General features: G+C 42.3%; 1 protein-coding gene across 4 annotated transcripts in view; it reads right to left on the bottom strand.

The window, feature by feature from the left end:
* Positions 1–6,174: 6,174 nt before the first annotated feature.
* The window catches only part of Ccdc148 (coiled-coil domain containing 148), a 255,563-nt gene continuing 242,491 nt past the window's right edge, over positions 6,175–19,246 (bottom strand). For 3 of the 4 annotated variants that reach the window (XM_028769251.1, XM_028769250.1, XM_028769249.1), the window contains 3 exons: positions 14,189–14,306; positions 11,968–12,108; positions 6,175–8,132 (listed from right to left, as the gene is read on the bottom strand). In XM_028769251.1, the coding sequence (XP_028625084.1) occupies positions 7,983–8,132; positions 11,968–12,108; positions 14,189–14,306 (409 nt within the window). In that variant the 3' untranslated portion in view covers positions 6,175–7,982. The remainder of the gene's footprint in view (positions 8,133–11,967; positions 12,109–14,188; positions 14,307–19,246) is intronic. The other variant, XM_028769248.1, reaches the window with a different exon arrangement.

The raw sequence follows: 19,246 nt of genomic DNA, 5'->3' as shown, positions 1-19,246 counted from the left end.
AGAGGAGGAGGAGGAAGAGGAGGAGGAGGAGGAGGAGGAGGAGGGGGAGGGGGAGGGGGAGGAGAAGGAGGAGGAGCTGTCATCTGTTCGGCCACTGAACTCACAAACTCACAGTTGCTGTGGTGACCTGCACAAAATCAAGTCAGCCAAAACTCTAGCACGGATGGAAGAGGATCTCCTGATTTTTCAGCCCTAACAGAGGAGCTGTTGGCTGTCAAGGGAGACCTGCTCTTTTCTGGGGCCTCTGATAGGTTTCTCCAGAGAACGGCTCCACATTCATCACATATATGGTCAAGGTTAATTGGACTTAATGAGTTATTTTTTATAATTTTTTAAAATCGTATTTTATGTGCATGGATGTTTTGCCTCCATGTGTATCTGTGCACCACTTGTGTGCTTGGTGCCCTCAAAAGCCAGAAGAGGGAATCAGAGAGAGGCCCTGGAACTGGAGTTACAGATAGGCAGTTATGAACTGCTAAGCAGAAGTTGGGTTTCAACCTGGGTTCTACGGAAGTACAGCCAGTTCTGAGACAGCTCTCCAGTCCCTTAGCAGGTTATTTAGTAAAGAGAGAGGACATGAAGTTGGATGACTGACATTCACGAGGCTGAGAGAGTTAGGTGTGGAGCTGGAGAAGGAAATGGAGGGTTATATGATCATGTGCCCATTGTGTTTATAATGAATTTGCAAAGAAAAACATTTAGAAAAGAACTTAGGAGCTAATGGAGAGTATATCATATTTACATAATTCCCTGCATAAAAACACAATGGATTTAAAACAAAAGAAGGAAGAGTACGATGCCTACAGCTGAAGAATTTGTGGCTGTCATATTGGCATTTTATCCTGTCTGTTAGGTGCATAAAGTGGGGGATAATACAATGAGGAATGATGTCATATTTTGACTTCTTGTCAAGGAACATCCAAATCCTCCATAAGGAAAAAAGAAAATACATTTGAAAGTGGAAGACATGAAACAACACACCATGGAATTTAAATGAGAAATGGTAACAGAATGGACTAATAATGTCTGTGATCTTATGGGCCTGTTTAGTGTATATCTGTATGCATATGTGGATGTACATGCTTATACATGAATATATGTTCTAGAATATATGCTCATAGAAAGGGCCTAGAATAGGTCAACCCTGAGCAGTATAGGACCTCAGGATCCAAACTGACATACTATTTCCTACCAATGAAACCCTGAGCTTGTTAGAGAAAATTCTGACTCTAGGTCAGAATAGAAAGTGTAAAGGACCCTGGCTTGTTCTGATATGCCCGGTGACAAATGTGACAAAATGTTGAAGCATGGCGGTAAAATATCTTGCAATTCACATAACTCTTCTACAATGGAGGGAAGCCATTGCCATAGATTATGGATAAGGGGAGTTTATTTCTCAGCCCTTTTGCATCTAGGAGAGCACTGTGGTGACTGAGGAATCCAGACAGACTGGTTCCAGCTGCACCTCCCAGGTCTCAGAGCTTTAACATGCTTGTGTCTCTGTTTCCTCTTGGAACCCAGCACATGTGGAGAGCACTTGTATCTGGCCCAGGATTCGGCTCAGATGAGCTCCTAGCCAACAGATACCATCTTCTGCCATGGGTGACAGGGAGTCTTCTTGACCGTCTAGCCCAGCTGAGCTTTGAGATAACTACGACCTCAACTAGTAATCGACTGCGCTCCATCAAACACCTTGTGGCAGGAAGATAATGACTCCAGACATCCTGTTTCTCTAGGATCTGTAGCAAATGACAGTAGGATTACCAATCACCTGACCTTGAAGTAAAGAGACTATCCTCACTAGTGTGAGCTAATAGCCATTGCAAGAATCCTTACTAGTAGAAGAGAAAGAGACAGAAGATACACCTATCACCTTTGGTTTGAAGACAAATGAAGGGGACCCCAAACTAAGGATGATGAGTAGGCTCTAGAAACTCAAAATGACAGATTCTACCTTGAGCCCCAGAGAACAGCATTGCCCTGCTCACAGCCTGATTTTAGGTTGCACATCCAATTCTGATGTCAGATATCCAAAACAGTACACCATAGTGCATGAGCCTGTAACTTTATGGTAATTTGCTCTAAGAGAGATAAGGGATGAATACAGATGCTGGAGTCTGTAACAAATCAAACCGCAGGGTGATGAAAGATAAGAAACCAACCAGTTTTGAGCACAGCTTTTTGTGCAGAGCAATAGAAACTGGAACAGCATGGGGTATTGAATCTATGAGGATGGGGTATTGAATCTATGAGACTGTTTAGTCAGAATTCCTGAGCCACTGGGCAAGGAGGAGATAATTGGAACATGAAAAAGAATGACTCTTCAATAGATTATGAGGCTAAACATATTAAAATCCATGACCATGAAGATACAATGAAATCAATCATCTTTGGAGGCTGTCTGAAAACCAATTCATTACTTAAAAAAAAAATGTTAAGAAGCAAACAAACCGGTTGACTTTGTCTTTTATATCACCAAATATGAGGAGAGGAAAAGACTTTTCTTCATCTAATATTGTCAGCAATAGAGGAGGAAGGCCTGGTTATACTGTGGATGTGTCCCAACATGTTTTCTTGCATTGTGACCGAAAGCAACTTGAGAGGTAAGAGTTTATATCACCTTACAGGTCACAGACATTCAGCTAGGAACTCAAGGCTTCTGGATGAAGCAGAAGCCACCGAGGAATGCTTGCTCACTGGTTTGTTCCCCTGACCTGCTCAGCTCCCTTTCTCACACAGACCAGGCCTGAACATTGTCCACTATGGATGAGAATCCTTCTACTTCACCTACTGATCAATAAAATGCCCACAGACCTACCCAGAGGCCAGTCTGATGGAGGCAATTACTCAGTTTTGAGGTTCCTTCTTTCCAGGTGTGTCTAGATTTGTGTTAGGTTGACAGAAACCAATCACTACAGTTTATCAACTATGTGGTTCTTAATTAATGACTCTAAGCACAGAGAGTTAGCAGTAGTAAAAATTTCCCAAAACATCCAAATGCTTTTCCCACCAATAAATGAGGGAGAATAGGCAGCCGAAGGAAGTGTATTGGAGAGAAGAATAGAGAAGAATCAGAATCATATCAGATAAAGCTAGCCTCGGGTATCAGCTCATAGTCTATGCAAAGGACAGAGGTGGAAGAGGAGCTAGGAACCTGAGGGACAAAGTGTGCTCTAGGAAGTGCTATGTGTAAATGTTTGTTCTTCAAAAAATAAATTCCAAGGGGTCAACAGGCAAAGAAGGTAAGTACTATATATTAAAAGATGCCCCCAAACCGATGAGAAGTAAACCTATAAGGTAAGGATATCCCCCTGGGTGACCACAATAAAGCACAATCAGCCTAAAGGGTACAATTCCAGAATATTCCCACATGTAGAGCTGGGGGAATTGGCAAAGGAAACTGAGACACGGCCAATGTAGAAGGAAAACAGGTAGAGTAGCAGAAACCAGAAGAAGAACTTGTTCCAAGGTGGGCTGCTGCCACCTGGACCAAAAGCTACCACCAAGTCAATGGGACAGAGGTTTACAAGCCCGCTGTTTACAAGCATGGAAATCATTGGTGACCTAGCTAAGAACAGTAGCAGAACAGCACAAGGCTGGATCTGAGTGCAAAGCAGTAATGGGAAGACAGGAGAGGCGTCCAGTGTCTATAGGCAACTCTTTGAAGGTGTTTTTTGAGTGGCAAGAAGTAGCTGAGTAGTAGTAGTTAGAGGACAGCATGATGTTGACAGAGATTTATTCAAATGCTGGGATTTATTCCAACATGTTTGTAAACTAAAGGAAGGCTTAAAGATATAAGAAAGAAAATGAGCAGCAGCAGAATTCTTGTAACATTGTGAAGGAAGGAAACTCAATGCTCACATGAGTGCAGTACCTTCCTCAAGAGGAAGTAAAAGGGAGCCTAGACTGGATTCAGGAGGAAGGAAGGGTCTTCCTACAAGACAGATAACATATTCTTCTTCCAAATGCTGGCAGCCCATCACCCTCGAAGACTGAGAGATGAATCAATCATAGGATACCATTTACTAACAATGGGATTGAGAGTAGCAGGTTTTTCTTCCTTTTCTTTTCCTTTTTTCCTTCCTTCTCTCTCTCTCTCTCTCTCTCTCTCTCTCTCTCTCTCTCTCTCTCTTTCTTTGAGATTTATTTATTTTAAAGTGTGTGTGTGTGTGTGCGCGCGCGCATGCACACGAGTGCGCGTGTACATTTGAGTATAGATGCCTACAGAAGCTAGAAGAGGATCTCATCAGATCCCCTGGAGCCAGCATTACAGGTAGTTATGAGCTTCCCGGTATGGGTGCTGGGAACCAAACTAGGGTTCTCAGCAAGAGCAGCACGTGCTCTTAACTGCTGAGACGTCTCTTCAGCACAGTTTCAATTAGTTATAGAGCACTACTAAGAAATACATTTTTGTTATTGTTATAACCCAGTACACATGCATGCACGAATGTACACAACAATACAATGCTTGCTGTTCTTAGGTACATATTCCTTTTTTTTTCCCAAGTCATCCAGGAAAACTAGACCAGCAAGGACCAAAGTGTAACAGGTCACTATACTGGGGAACAGTAACATTAAGGGAATATATGTCAAGAAATATGCCAAGAAAGCAAGACTCCCAAGAAGAGACAGGACTTACTATTTCAGAAATGTCTGCAAATCGGGCCTATTATTCCAGACCGTACTGAAAAGACTACTGTTGATGTGTATGAATAAATTATGCTTTTAATTATTTGCTTCTTTTATATTCCTTTTTAATTTTTCTGGAATTTATTTGGCCTGTAACTATATAAATTACATATATGCACCCGAAATGATCAGAAACACTCTTTAACCACATCCCTGGTTAAGCAATACAACAGTTTCAGGAACCTGTGGGTCTTCAGTCCTGTCTGTCTCCTGAGTCACCTGAGGTAATTGCCACCTTTATTTTATTTTTATTTTATTTTATTTTATTTTATTTTATTTTATTTTATTTTATTTTATTTTCTCTATTCTGTTGCCTTCCTTGTATTCATAAGCAATACAGATTATCTTGGCAGGATTTTTGTTCTTTAGATAAATGAAATATGACATCTCACTCCTTTTGGTAAATATCACGTCAATATCGATAAATTTCTCCACATTTCCTTTGTGATATGTAATTCTATAAACAAATATATATCATAGTTTTTCTGTCCATCCAGTTTACTGCTGATGAAATGTAGTTTGTTTTTCTTTGCGAAGCCCGGTTTCTTCCTCCCTACACACGGCTTCAGGAGCCTCTCAATGGCACACATCTTAGATGGACAGTTGCTGGATCAAAGATTGCAAAAAAAAAAAAAAAAAAAAGAGGGGAGGGAAAACTTTCCAACCCACACTAACACATGCTTCCTATTTTCTTTGTCTTTCTTTGAGACAATGTCTGATAGACCCTACCTAGCCTCACACTGGCTATAAAGCCGAGGCTGGCCTTGAACCTCTGATCTTCTTGCTTCCACCTACCAAGTGCTCCTAAGCAAGAGTGTTCTACCATACAGTTGTTTTGTGCTCCTTTGGCTTTGGAGACATTGGACACATTTGGATATGTCATGTAGCCCAGGTTGGCCTCCACCTATATAGCTGGGATTATAGGCTTGTACCACCATCTCTAGCCTTTCTATTTTTCTGTGACTACTACATTCATTGACAGTCTGGTAAGTGGGCACTGGTCATTCACTAGGGGTATGAATAAGCATTTTTATCTTTTCACGTGTTTATTGATCTTCAGATTTCAGATTATTTTCTTTCATTTCACTTAAAAATAGTGGAACTCACTACAATAATTTAAGGTCTCTATTTGAAGGCAACTGATAAACGTATATTATTTCATCTTCCTGAACTTATTTCTAGATCTTTAAGATGACAAGAACCCTATCATAAGGCTGTGAGGATGATCAAGTATCATAGGGGAAGCACATACTAACACTAAGCATTCAGTGTGTACTCAGGGATTAATAGCTACTATTAATACAACTTCTTTTAAACAATAAAGAAAACTGTTAGAGACTGAGTCAAGGGCATAGGCCATGGCTAGACTGCTTTGCGGTCCATATCTACACTCAGTTTCCATACAACCACAATGTAGGACATCTCCCTATCTCTCAGAACACTAGGTGCTACATGCTACCAAGGTGGCTCCAGCTCTTTTTTTTTTAAGAGTTATTTAATTATTTTATGCATATGAGTACACTGTAGCTGTCTTCAGACACACCAGAAGAGGGCATTGGATCCCATTACAGATGGGATACCACCATGTGGTTGCTGGGAATTGAACTCAGGACCTCTGGAAGAGCAGCCAGTGCTCTTAACCACTGAGCTATCTCTCCATCCCCAAGTCTTTAGCTCTTAAGAGAGTTTAAAAGAGTTCGTGTGTCAGCAGTGTTTGAATGCCACCCCAGGACTTTGGTGTGGATGTCCAGGACAGTAAGCAGCCACAGGCTCAGCAGCACCCAGATCGCTCTGTCTGCACATGATGATTTTTGTCACAGCAGTTTTCCATGGGTTTATGGCCAGGGCCCCATAAAATAACACTTTGACCCCTAGAAAGACCCCCAAGACAAATCCATGCCCACCACTCTCCCTCTCTTCCTAAGGACTTCTCCACTCTTTGCTGAGATATTATAATGCTGCAAAGAGCTTAAGCAAGGAAGCCTTAGGATGAACCTTGGGGTGTGGATAAGGTCTTCTCACCTCCCGCCACCCCTCCCCCACGTAGAACTCTTACATAGAAGGCAATGTATTCTGACAGATTGGGCTGATTCTACTTACATTTGCGATGCCGCGAGTGATCATGAAGAGCCGCAATCAGCCTGTTTTCTGTGACGCTCTTGTTTCTCTTCCTGCTCCCCTCATCTCTCCTCACCTGCTCTCTCCCATCTTTCTCTCTCTTTTTCAACAGAGTGTCCTGTACTGCAGGCTGGCTGTAAATTGACTATACAGCCTGTTGCTTCTGCTTCCCATCTCCCAAGTGCTAGCATTGTGCGTCCCACCACATTCAGTTTATAGGACACTGGGGATCAGAGTCAGGGCTCTGGGCTTTATAGCCAAGTGTCCTGGTCACTGAGCTTCATCCACAGCCCTGGATTTTGTTGTTTTCAGAGCAACTCACAACTAGCTAGAGATAATATCCCAGGGGCTAAGGGTGGACAGGAGATACAGGAGATGGCAGCAAAGAAAAATAAAGAAGTCAGTCTCCTTACTACTATTAGCAACTAGAAGATTTAAAAACACATTTTCTTGCTGAAATATTTTCTTGCTATCTTTTAGAAATAGCCAAAAACATGTAGACAAGCTTTATTTGAGATACTCCTTTTCAAGAAATTCATCTAGGTATTTCTTAGATAATTAGAAACTTTTAATAACATTTCAAGTATCATAAAATTCCAGTTTTTCCTTCTAAATGACCACATTGTCATGTTTTCTCAGTGAAAAAACCCCAGGTATTCCCGTGATGGAGACACTACGTCTAATTTCTTTTTAAGCCAGATTTGAAAGCTGAAGTTGCTCAGATAATTAGTTTGCAATAAACATGATGCACCAAACTGATTTCTAAATTTAGATAACAGTTTAATCTCCTCTTAGAATAACCAAGAAACAATAGAAGTATTAATGATAATGAAGCTTCCATAATTAAAAGTCAAATACTGAGATAACAAGCCAAAATGCACGCGCCCATGGAAAAGACAATTCTTGCAAATGGTTATTTTCAGCTCCTCTTTACAGAAAAAAGAAAACCCTCCAAAATAACAGCCAACCAAATCACAACATACAGACCAAAGTCTCATAATTTTGGTAAATTTGCTGATAATACATGTTATTTAAAGGAAAAGCAAATGATGAACAAAACTTTGAAGATTAAAAAAGGGAAGGTTGTTTAATAAATGCTATGATTTCTGCGTGCAGTGGTTTTTTAAGCATTTCGAAGCAGTGAATATCAGTATCCGTATCCTCACAGTGTTGGCTCACATGACCTTGAACACTGTCGATTCTGTGTCCTTCCTTGGAGGTTTCGGAGGACCAATTTTTGGTAGCATCTCCTTGGCATACTGTGTTTTATGGAGTCCAGCTTCTCGAAGTGCTAACTCAAATCGGAGTCGAGGGTCAGAAGTTATCTGTAGACAAAAAAAAAAAATGGGGTTTAAGTAAACAATGACTCATTTAGCTGAAGTACATCATATCGTTCAGGTTTGTTTTCCCAAGTTGCATAATTTTTAAAGGTGGATGGTTAGATGGTAATAAAGCTTGTTAGTTCTGTGACTGCAGAGTTTTTACTGAAAGTGTCCAAACTGTGTTTTACACTATCACATTCCAGTGTAGTGTTTATTTCCAGCATAGAGTGAATTCAATATTGTTTACTACATCAATCAAATACAATTTATTAAACTTATTTTAAAACGGAATAGATGAACCTTACTTACTAATGGTTATCTATTGTTGGCTAGAATCATATAAATAAAGGGTTGTAAAATAAATCTACTTCAATAAATAAAATCAGTCTTTGGAATATATTTTCAGGGGGCTGTTATTCAAGAAAGCCATATTTTTAAGTGTATGAGTGTGTGTCTGCCTGCATGGTTATGTACCATGTGGTTGTGTAGTGCTCACAGGGACTAGGAGAAGGCATGGCAAGTTGCTTAATGAATCCTGCATAATTAAAACTCAAATTGTAAAATAACAAAAAAGAAACAATGTAGCTATGGAATCGATAATTCTTGCAAATAATATTTATGTATTTTTCCAGACTACAGCTTACCAAGCTATGGCATGGGTAACAGAAGTCCCATGATCTTGGTTAATTTGATAATATCAACGCCTAGAACTAGAGTTGTGGGAAGTTATGAGTTGTGAGATGGCTCTGGGGAACCAAATCCAGGCCCCTAGCAAGATCCACAAGTGCTCTTAACTGCTTGGTCACCTCTCCAGCACCCTGCTCATCTAACGGCCACTGTAACTTTGCTATCATTTAGTAATGCGCAAATTGTGGACAAATACACGATCACTCTTTGAAAAAGAGAATCTCAGGCTGGATTTCTATTTCAAACAGAACTGGAAAATGCCCCAGCCATCCCATGCTAAGTTGGAGTAGACACAGACACCCCAGCTTCTGTTCTCATTTATACTTGACTGGCCCATAGTCTCCTTCCTATGAATCTTAAATGTCATGATAAGCGATGACCACATATGGCCATTTTACCTGAGTCTGATGTTATCCAATTTCCTAAAAGATATAGTCGTAAGCTTCTGAAAACAGCACCCTCCATGAGGTTCCTGACTGAACGGGAGCAAAGGGAGGTTCACAGATAACCAGCAAACGGCTCTGCCTTGTGTAGTGAAACGTGGAGGTGTGTGCGGTGGTGCTGGCATGAGGATGCTCTCGGGTAAGAAACAACCAGGGCAACCTTGAAGTCTGACTTAATCTTCCAGCAGTCAGAGGGGGAGGAAGAGAGATCTAATCGGACAGGGAGGCCTCACATACAAATGTTGAAGTGATGAGGGGACTTTGAGCAGAGTACTGTGCCACTGAGGAGCTTGGCCACGAAAGGACACGCCAACTGGGGCTTGGATCTCGCAGCCTTGAAGGCCGTGCTAGCAAGTGTCATGGGTGTTTGTTTCTGCTTTTAGCATCCAAGTGTGCCTGCATAAGATGAATCTGATCATAAAGTCAGAATAAATTAAGGTGGTAGGGGGAAAAAAGAGATGGAGGGAGGGGAAGCTCAGGAGGTTACTGTGACTGTCTAGACATGAAGTAATAAATACCTAAACCTGTCTGGAAGTAGAGACAACCTAACTGAAGGGAAGACTCAATGACAACCAATCAGAAGCAGGGCTGGAGTACTGAGGAGTTTGAGATCAGAATAATCCAGAGGTCCCTGTCTGAGAAACAACTATTTGAGCCTAGGACCCAGGCTTCTCTTCTATCCCCAGATATTCTGACTCACTTTCAAGGACTTCCACTCCCTGTAAGATCTGTATGCTGTTTACTCCCGAATTCTCTCCAGGATTCACCTCCTCCAGAACCAGGGCTGTGGAGCCTTAAATTTTTTTTTCCATTATCGAATTTTTGAGTAAAAAGTAAATGAAGAGAGAGGTTTCTCCTCCCAATAGACTGCTAATCAGTTTCTTGAAAGGATGCTTTAGACCTCCTCACCCTAAACGTGACACAGGCAAAACAAATTTGCTCCCCAGGCTTGTTTTTCCTTCTGTGTTCTTATATGGTTAATGACAGATCCACAAAACGGCAATAATTTGTTGAATCACTGCCGAATACCAGGCAATATCCTAGGCAGTTGATATTTATTATTTCTAATCCCCAGAAGAACTTTGCAAGTAATTATTTTAAAGATGAAGAAAGCAAACATAAAGATGTTAATAGCTTAGGCGAGTGCACGCAGCCAGTAAATCTCGAGCATGGATTTGAATCCACAATGCGCGATTGCGGTACTTGTCTAGCTTGGACTAAGAGGAAATGGTCTTCGCTCTCTTTATCCCCTCCATCTCTCCAGCCCGAGCTCCGCATGACTCTTTAAACACCACTTCCATTCCTCTCCCCCAACATCCATCTATTTTCCATTCGGGATCCAAGGATAAAATACAAATGTCATCATTTAACTTACCTTCTTTAAAATAGCATGTCTGGTCACGGGATAAAGGTCAGATGTCTGAGTAGAAAGGCTTCCTGTGTATCACAGCTGGGCCCTAGACCAAGTTTCCACTCTCAGTTTTGCACTTAACCTGTGCCCGGGCCTCTGTCTCACAGTGAAGACACTCAGCGAAGGGCCTTCTCTTGGTCTTCTCTGCCTGGGAAACCCCTGATAGCTTGGTCCAGAGACGTAGGACCTTTCCTTCCTCTGAGTTTAGCCTGTGTAGGACCCAGTTGTCTTCTCTACTATCGCAACTGGTTCTAGAGAGATATACCTACACATTCCTGAAAGGAATTCTTCTCCCTGTGCACATCAGCCTCCTTTCCCTTTAAACTGTAAATCATCTTGAACGAGTTTTTTTAGTAACAACTGGCCCAGATTGTTAACTCTGCTCACGCTCAGAAGCGCCAACTCTGTAACCTCCCAGGCAGAGATCTCCGTTCTCTCCTCACAGCTGGCACAGAACTGGCCTCACGCTGTGCAACTTCTGAATATGATACTTCCCTTCTTGACCTAGAGAGTCACTTCTTCCAGGAAGGATCAGTCTGGCTCATTTAGGTTGGAGCCAAGAGCTACACTCTTTCACTGAACCCAGAATACAGTGTCTATTTCATAAATATCTGATTACTGACAAATGAAATTTTAACCTTACTATTCTCCATCAAGTATGCAGCACTCAGGAGAGGCACTTTGAACTCATTTGGCAACAGGTTTCTTGAGGATTTTGGCGTGATCTCCCTAATTCTGTAAAACTCATGACTGCTTGCTCCCTTAATTTGGGTGATATCCATGCATTCATGTGTCTTCTTTCCTACGCTTCTCTGCTGAAAATTCTTTTAAATCTCTTTCCTCAGTTCTAGTCACAAACAACACACATTCTAAGCTCCTGCAAACAGCTCCACAATCCCTCAGTGGTGATAGTTGTCTTCAGTACTGCCTCATTAGTTGCCCATTTAACAGGATTTATGCCATGAATTTAGAATATAAAGTCATAATACAACAGAGGAATCTTTGAACCTTAAAGAAATACCGATGACTTTTTTTTCAAATCAATGACTTTTGAATAAAATATTGCAAAACCTCTTTTAATGACAGATATGATTTTACACTGTTTTATGTTGCACTTTTATAATATTTAGAGTCATACAGCAATTATGTGTATTATTTACAAAGAGAAAATATGCTAATATATAGGGTATCTCCAGGTAAATATTAAAATTCATTTGTAACTCAAAGCACACACTCGAGCAATTCTTCCTGTTCTCAGCATGGATTTTACACCAGCAATGCCACTTCCCATAAGTACCTGCTGCTCGTTGTAAGTAGTCAATGTAAAGAGGGGCTTTTGAAGAATGAATTCTTCCTCATTTTCAACTCCTGTCCTAGCTTTCCAGGCCAGTGTCTCTGACATCATTCTAACTGGATCAGACTGGACAGTGACAGCAACCTGAGAGAAGAGAAAGCAGAGCCACTCAAGATGGGGTACAAGCTAAACGTTTCTGGGTAAGATTATGGGTTTGCTTGGTGGCCATTAAAAAACTTCTTAAGTCTAAAACTGTAGAGGAAAGAGCAAAGGGATATTAAATCCAGGCCAGCCCCAGTCACTTACAAATGAGTTAAAACACATGTCAAACAAAACATTATAACCACCTATAACGATTAAATGGTCACAATTATGATTGAGTTCAGATATATATTCATCTGTGTAATAGAAGTCAGAGGCAATCTTACATTGAAAACCCCCCTTGAAAATGACAAATAGCAGCAAAAATTCATATTTCAGCAGCTATCAATCTATGGTTATGAGTAACAGCACCACAAGGCTTTCTAGTAAAGTCAATTGCTCAGTCACTGCTGGACAAACTGGGTGTACTTCCACTGTACTAGGCAAGTAGATTCCTTGGGACTGTTAAAGACAGTGAGTTGCCTTTTTACTATTAAGCTGGAGAGTCATTTTAACACAAAGTCCTTGTCCTGCATAGTAATAACTATTCTGACCCAGATCTTAATGAAAAGAAGCCACTGGTTTTGTCAATCATATGCACCATTGCCAACACCTGCCTATTAATTCTGCAAGTCAAGAATTTGCATGAGGTCAATGGCATTTCCATGCCATTTCAAAACTGTAATAAAACGACTGGGGTCAGATGTAATTTAATTATTACAGGCTTTCTAGCCCAAATGCCATATATTACAGTTCTAAACACTGACTCCATGTGATGAGAGCACAGGACTTCTTCTTTAAAAGACTACTGGTTAGAAGGAGTTCTAGTCACATGAATTCTGTAACCAGTTACATTTGTAACAAGAACGTATTCAGTGGTTGTGACGCTAAGGCTGTCTCCGGAAAGCCATAGCTTGTAATTCTTTGCTAGTGATTGAATAATTTGATTTTTTTCAGATATAGAATAAAGAGATTTTATATTCTTATGCTTTGACGTCATCTCTACAGCCCATTTTATCGAAGAGGAGGAGGACTATGTGAGAGCTGTCTCACAGGAGTCCTATTTGATGCTATTAGGTATGTGACCCTGGAAAAGCATCTGACCTCTTGGTTTCTGCTTTCACAACATGGGATGTCAATAGTACTTACTTCAGAGGGATACTGAGGAATCAAGCCAAGTTTCACTTGAAAGCATTGGAAGAGGGCTTTGCACTTAGTAAGCACTCACAACTTTGAACTCCGGTTACTGCAAACCTATGGGGCAGGTACTGGCTTTAGTATTCCCATTTTCCAGCTGAGGAAACAGAGCCAAGACAGGTTAAGTAAATGACTCAAGTGTCCTCTGGCATTGACTACTTAACCAGCTGTTCCGGTGTTGAAGGACAATCAAGGTCAAAGTTTGTACAACCTCCATTCAGAAAGGGGACTACACAACCACTTCCCATTGGCTAGGCTGTGTAGTTATCAGTTGAACAAACCTCTGGGGCTCAAAGATTCCCTAACCAACTTTTTGGTTCCAAAGTTCTGGCAAAATTACCAGAGGAACTATCTCACTTCTCAATTTCTAAAATCCCTGCATTTGCCATGTACTATCCACTTTTACCTACTCTGCCTACTTTTCTTAGGCAAGGCCGTGGGAGGCTTTTAATGCTATACAAAGGGGGTATTTGTAAAGTGGTGCTTAAATGGGCTTGTTGACTGTGGGATTTTTCCAAGCAAAGGTTCCCACTTGAGAGTGGATTATCTTGCTCTACCACATTTTTGAGGACAGGGAAGTCCTTTGACTGGAAACAAGAGTTTCACTGCTGCAAACCGATACTGTTTGGATAATGAACGAAGAGGGGGTATGGACACACTTAGATCCTGGGAGGGAGCTTTTTAAATGCTGCTGATAAACTTCTTTAAATATATCAAGAAATTGGACCTGCTTCAACATAAACCTCACTGGCTCCTGGGAATGAAAACCATGTCCTAGTTTGGAAAAGTTACATTTTGTATAGCAGGTATCGTGGTCTAAGTCCCAGTAATAATATAATTAGCACACTCAAAAACATTTAAAAAACAAACGAAAAATTGAAAACACCTGCTTTCGTAGGGCTTCCAGCCGCCTCTCTCTCTCTTCTTCTTCCTGGACTTCTTGAAGGGCCAATTTTTTTCTCTCCATCAAACGCTTCTCCAACAACTCTTGTCTATATTTAACCCTTTAGAAAAGAGACACAGGACAGGTAGGTGGCCCATAATTAACTGACACGTGCAGTATAGCGACAAGAGCACAATGGGAACCATCTTGGAAGGGGTGCTACTCCACAGTTCGATTTTACTTGGTTTGATTTCTCAAGCCAAACGATGAGAGGCAGTTTACAGTGATTCCATAACCAGTGAGATACAGGAAATCCTGGAGTAAAGTCCAGCTGGACTCAGGCTTCTCTGCCACCATTTTCAGCCCTGACCCTGTCGACTAGCTGCCGTAGCTACAGCAAAGGTGCCCTGAGCAATAACCACAGGATCCTGAGTTATGACACAGCCTTCTGACGACAAGTGTGGACACAGCTTGAGGAGCTATAAAGATTAAATTACTGACTAAATGCGCATACTTTTAGAAAGCAGGGTAAAAAATTACTGTAACCATGTACTTAAATTATTTAGGTTACTAGAACTTAAACTATGCTTCATAAATAATGTCTCTCCATGAAGTGCACTTATGGGCATATCAGGGAAACTTTACAAATTGCACTCTGACATCTGTAGATGGCAGCAAAAACATGACTTTCTCCCTTCAGCATTAGCTTCCCATCTTCTTTCAAATCATCAGATGTTAAAACAGGGTGCACTAAGACATAGCTCAACGCTATGAGCTCACCTGGCCCTCTCTGATGGTATTCCTTCTATGCTCCACCCAGCAGTTACTTAGCAACAGCCAGGTAGATCTGGCTTGCTAAAAAAGGGACTTTTTGGCCTCTGTGACTCTCTCTGACTCTGACTCTCTTCTCTCCCTAACCCCTTTCTCCCTCTCCCTCCTCCAAGTGTTCTTGGCCAGCTTCTCCTCCTACCCTACCCCCCCAACCCTCTTTCTGTCCTCTGTCCTCTCTCTTTCTCTGCCTCTACTCTCTTCTCGACTCCCTTTCCCATGCCCACAAATAATCTCTATTCTATTCTAGACCCTTCCTATGGCTGGGCTGGTACCTCAGGGGGAGGGATGCCTCAGCATAGCCCCGCTGAGGCACCCCCTCCCACCACACCATACCTCTCTGTTTAAAACATATTCTTGGTTTTATAAAACACATCATCACTCTCTGCTGCCCGTATTTGAGTATCGAGTAGCCTTGATTACTGCCATCTTCTTGTCAAAGCGATCCCATTGATTTAGAGAGAGGAGATTCACCATTTCCAAAAAGCAGGCACCTGAGTTCTCAGGAAGATGAGGCCATACTGGCCTTCTATAGGCAACAACTTAGATTTAATTTGTTTTGTCACATTAGTCACAGACGCCCTTTGCCCTTAGTGTACACAGCAGTATTTTCTATGGGGGTGTCTTGGCTGGCCTTCCATGCTGGAGATTCCGATATGCTCCGAGTGCTCAGGAGGCAAAGGCCTTGTGCTAAGTGCTTTACAATTCCTACTTTTTACACCTCGCAACAATCATAGGTAGAGGGTATAATTTTGTATATATGATTTTGTCTTCTACAGGTACAGAAATGGAGGCACAGACAAATAGTGTAATTTGTCCCATGTCTCATGCTCATTAAGTAACAGAGCAGAAATATAACCCAGAATGACTGTTCTCAGCACCAAGGCTGAGCCTCTACCGTCCCACCCCCTGCAATGAACCCCTGTGCTGTCCTTCTCCCTAGATCTCTCCTCCTACATCAAGTGTCCCTAAACACCTACTGAGCTAGACAGTGTGGGCATGCTGAGAACAAAAGAGTCTTCCTTAGAAGTTTATAACTTAACATAGAAACAAGACATGCCTGAGAACCAAACAAGGTTCTCAGACTTGGCAGGGTGATACAAATATGGTCCCCGGTGCTGCAGAAAAGTGCGGGGGCCACTTGTTGGAGTGTTGACATAAGAAAAGCTTCACCGAGGAGGGGCATTTGGGCTGTGTCCATAAGATGAGGATTTTGGAGAAGCCACTGTGGTGAGAGCAGAGAGGAGGAGACAGGAAAGGGTGGGGTGGGGACCTGAAAATGGGCACCTTTCTGGTCTTATCCTAGTCACAGACAGCATGGAACCCGGGAAGGAATTGGCGGCGGTGCAGGGAAGCTGTGGTGGGCTGAGCCGGGCGGTCTTTCCGTTTCCTCCGATGTGATTTTGGGAGGGATGTTCTTGAAATTCTGCGTGCTCATGAACTGGCAGTAAAGGAGAAGCAGGAGGCGAGGACGGAAGGAAAGCTCATGAAATAGGAAGGTTACGATGGGATCTGAGAAGGGTAATCCTAGCCTTCTTTGAAGGTCACAGTCATACTGCCATGCTCTTCTGTGTCAGGACTTGGTACCGGCCCAGCATGTGGGTTCCGGGGCCTCAGTCAGCCTGCCCCCTGTCTCGCCTGCCTCCATGTGGGTAGCTTCGGTTCCATTCCCTCCATTTCCACTAAGGCGTGACACGACACAACCTCCCTAATGAGGTTCTACTCAATTTCAGCACTGAGTACAAACTACCGGTACTTCTGTGAAGGTTCAATTAAAAGATACCCTGGGACTTGCCAATTACCATATGCTAATTCTCAGAACCTCGGAAAGTTTTTCTTCCTGTGGGACATATAGGTTGCTTTGTCTGCAACAAAGTTTTTTGTCTGTTTTGTGGGAAAGTGATAGTCGTTCTTGCCAGGGGAGCTTATCTGGCGAGGGAGAAATTGCAAATGAGACTGTAGCATCTAGTTACATCTGTAACATGAAGAAGGCTGGCTCGCAGTTCATTTTGAGGCCCGTTCTTCATTTACTAGGTATTTCTTGACACAGGGCCAGACCAGGAATCAAATACTGCATCAGACATGTGAAGTGGCCAGTCAGCCTGGGTGGTATGCTTCTGTCATGGCACGGCAGACACTCGACCAGAAGTTTCAAGATGGGGCAACTGTGAGATGGGCCTTGGGGGCGGGTGCTTTGATGAGACAATGAGGCTAAAGCCATTGGCAGAGGGACATATGCCAGACTTAAGAGCATGTCTTAGAAGTATTCTGAACCTAAGACTCAAAGAGGGCGGGGCACGGGGAGCAGCCATGGGTTAGGAAAAAGAAAGGATCTTGTGAAAGTCTAGAGTTGAGTGACTATGGTAGGGATGGGGGGACTGAAAAGAAATCCAGTAAGGCCGCATATGGATATGGCAAAAAGAAAAGTGACATGGCCTCCAGCTGAGGGAATAAGACAGTCACACTGTGAGGCTTGGTCATCAGGAGAGCTGAGGGGTTTGAACAGAGAACTGGGATGTTCAGAACTCTACAGGAGGATGCAGGATGGACAACAGGGAGGATAGATAGAGCAGTCTAGACCAGAGCTGGTAGTTTCTCATCCTATAGGAGAAAGAGACACCGGTGGAAGGACAGGAAAGATGTGGACTTACAACAGGGAAGAAATGAAATAAATACAAAATGTCGGCTTGTTTTATAGGGATAGTGAAAGTGACAGAGATAGGAAGAAATTACAGTTTCACAGCAAACAAAAGTATCCATCCCTGAGGCTGGGAACTTAAAAGAGCAACAGGAAACAAGCTTCAGATTGGCGCAGAACTGGTTCTTGGATCTGGGCTAGCCAAGGATGAGGAGATTGGAACTAGAGTCACAGGGCCCCCTCCACGGTATGAGTGTAGGGGTCTGAAGAGAAATGGGTCTAGGGCTGATTTCCAACACTTAAGAAGGGGACAAAGAAAGAGGAAACTATTTTAGGAAACAAAGAGGATAAATGGTTCCAAGAAGGTAAGGAAAATGCAACCTAAAATGTCAAACGCTACAGAAAGATTGGTTATAATCCAAAGTTATTATTGCATTGAATTATGGGGAGTCATTGTTGATGTTGGCAAGAAAAGACTTCGTCGAGGTAGCTGAAGACTTCCAGGATTAAGAAAGATGGAGGAATCATAGAGAAAACCCCAAGACTGATACAGGTGGGAGCCAGGCACAGGCCAGGGCTGCCGACAGCACAAGCTGGCCACTCCTGCAGGGAATGTTGTCTAAATTGTTCAGATGAGCTTAACCTTGGAGAAAACTCAAGGGCACCAGCAACCTGGTGACTTTAAATTTCTTACAGATGCTGTGGCTTAAGCTCAAACAATGCTTTGCTTAAAAGAGGAAGACTCCGGGAGCTGCTTCCACTCTCGATAGAAAATTGTCTTTTCCTGAAGAGAAGTGATGCAGAAAAGAACTCTTGGGAGAAAGCCAAATACTCACATATTCATGGGGAAAGAAAATAGCAACACAGTAAAGCCAATCATTTGGAAAATTTTCCACATAAATACTTTTAGTCATTTGAGGTAGCAGATTTTCTCCAAATTAAACTGTTGCTATGAAAGTCAATGTCAGGAAACGGCTAAACGCAATAGTTTTTAAGCTGTGCACTGAATCCCCAAACAGGAGCCTTGCGTTCATTTCTCACTCTATTTTATGCTCTCTGAATCTACAAAGGTGGGACGTGCTGCAAAAGAGGCATTTGCGACTTCTCTTGGGGGAGGAGAGGCATCGTATTGTTCACAAGCAACAGCTGCTGCAGAGTCAGGCCAGGCATTAACAATAATCAGAGGACTTTATAAGCTGCCAGGCCTTGGTGAGGTTGGAGGGACAGTGAGCTTTCATGGGGAAGTAGAGAATCTATGTATCACTGAGGAGACATGAATGTGCACTACACTCTAAGAAGTGAGCCGACCTCAAGGTGTACCAACAATTTTTGCCTGACATCAGTGAACCTTCAGTGACACCTGGGCAAACTTACCTATGAAAATCTAGATCGTTTTTATCTGGAATCATGGAGTAGCTGCCATCTAAATAGCTATGACAAACAAGGGCGAGAGGCTTGCCAAGAAGGGCACACAGTGGCAAGCACTGCGATTAAGAAACAAGAATATTCTCACAGGACAACGGAAGCATTAAGATGGAGCAGAGAGAGGGAGTTTCAGTTAAGGTCCAGGAACCAACACTGAACTGTTCCACTCT

Source organism: Grammomys surdaster, unplaced genomic scaffold (assembly GCF_004785775.1).
Source record: "Grammomys surdaster isolate TR1022 unplaced genomic scaffold, NIH_TR_1.0 191, whole genome shotgun sequence".
Classification (NCBI taxonomy): Eukaryota; Metazoa; Chordata; class Mammalia; order Rodentia; family Muridae; genus Grammomys; species Grammomys surdaster.
Note: the sequence above shows the minus strand (reverse complement) of the source record. Positions and strands in the feature narration are given on the sequence as shown.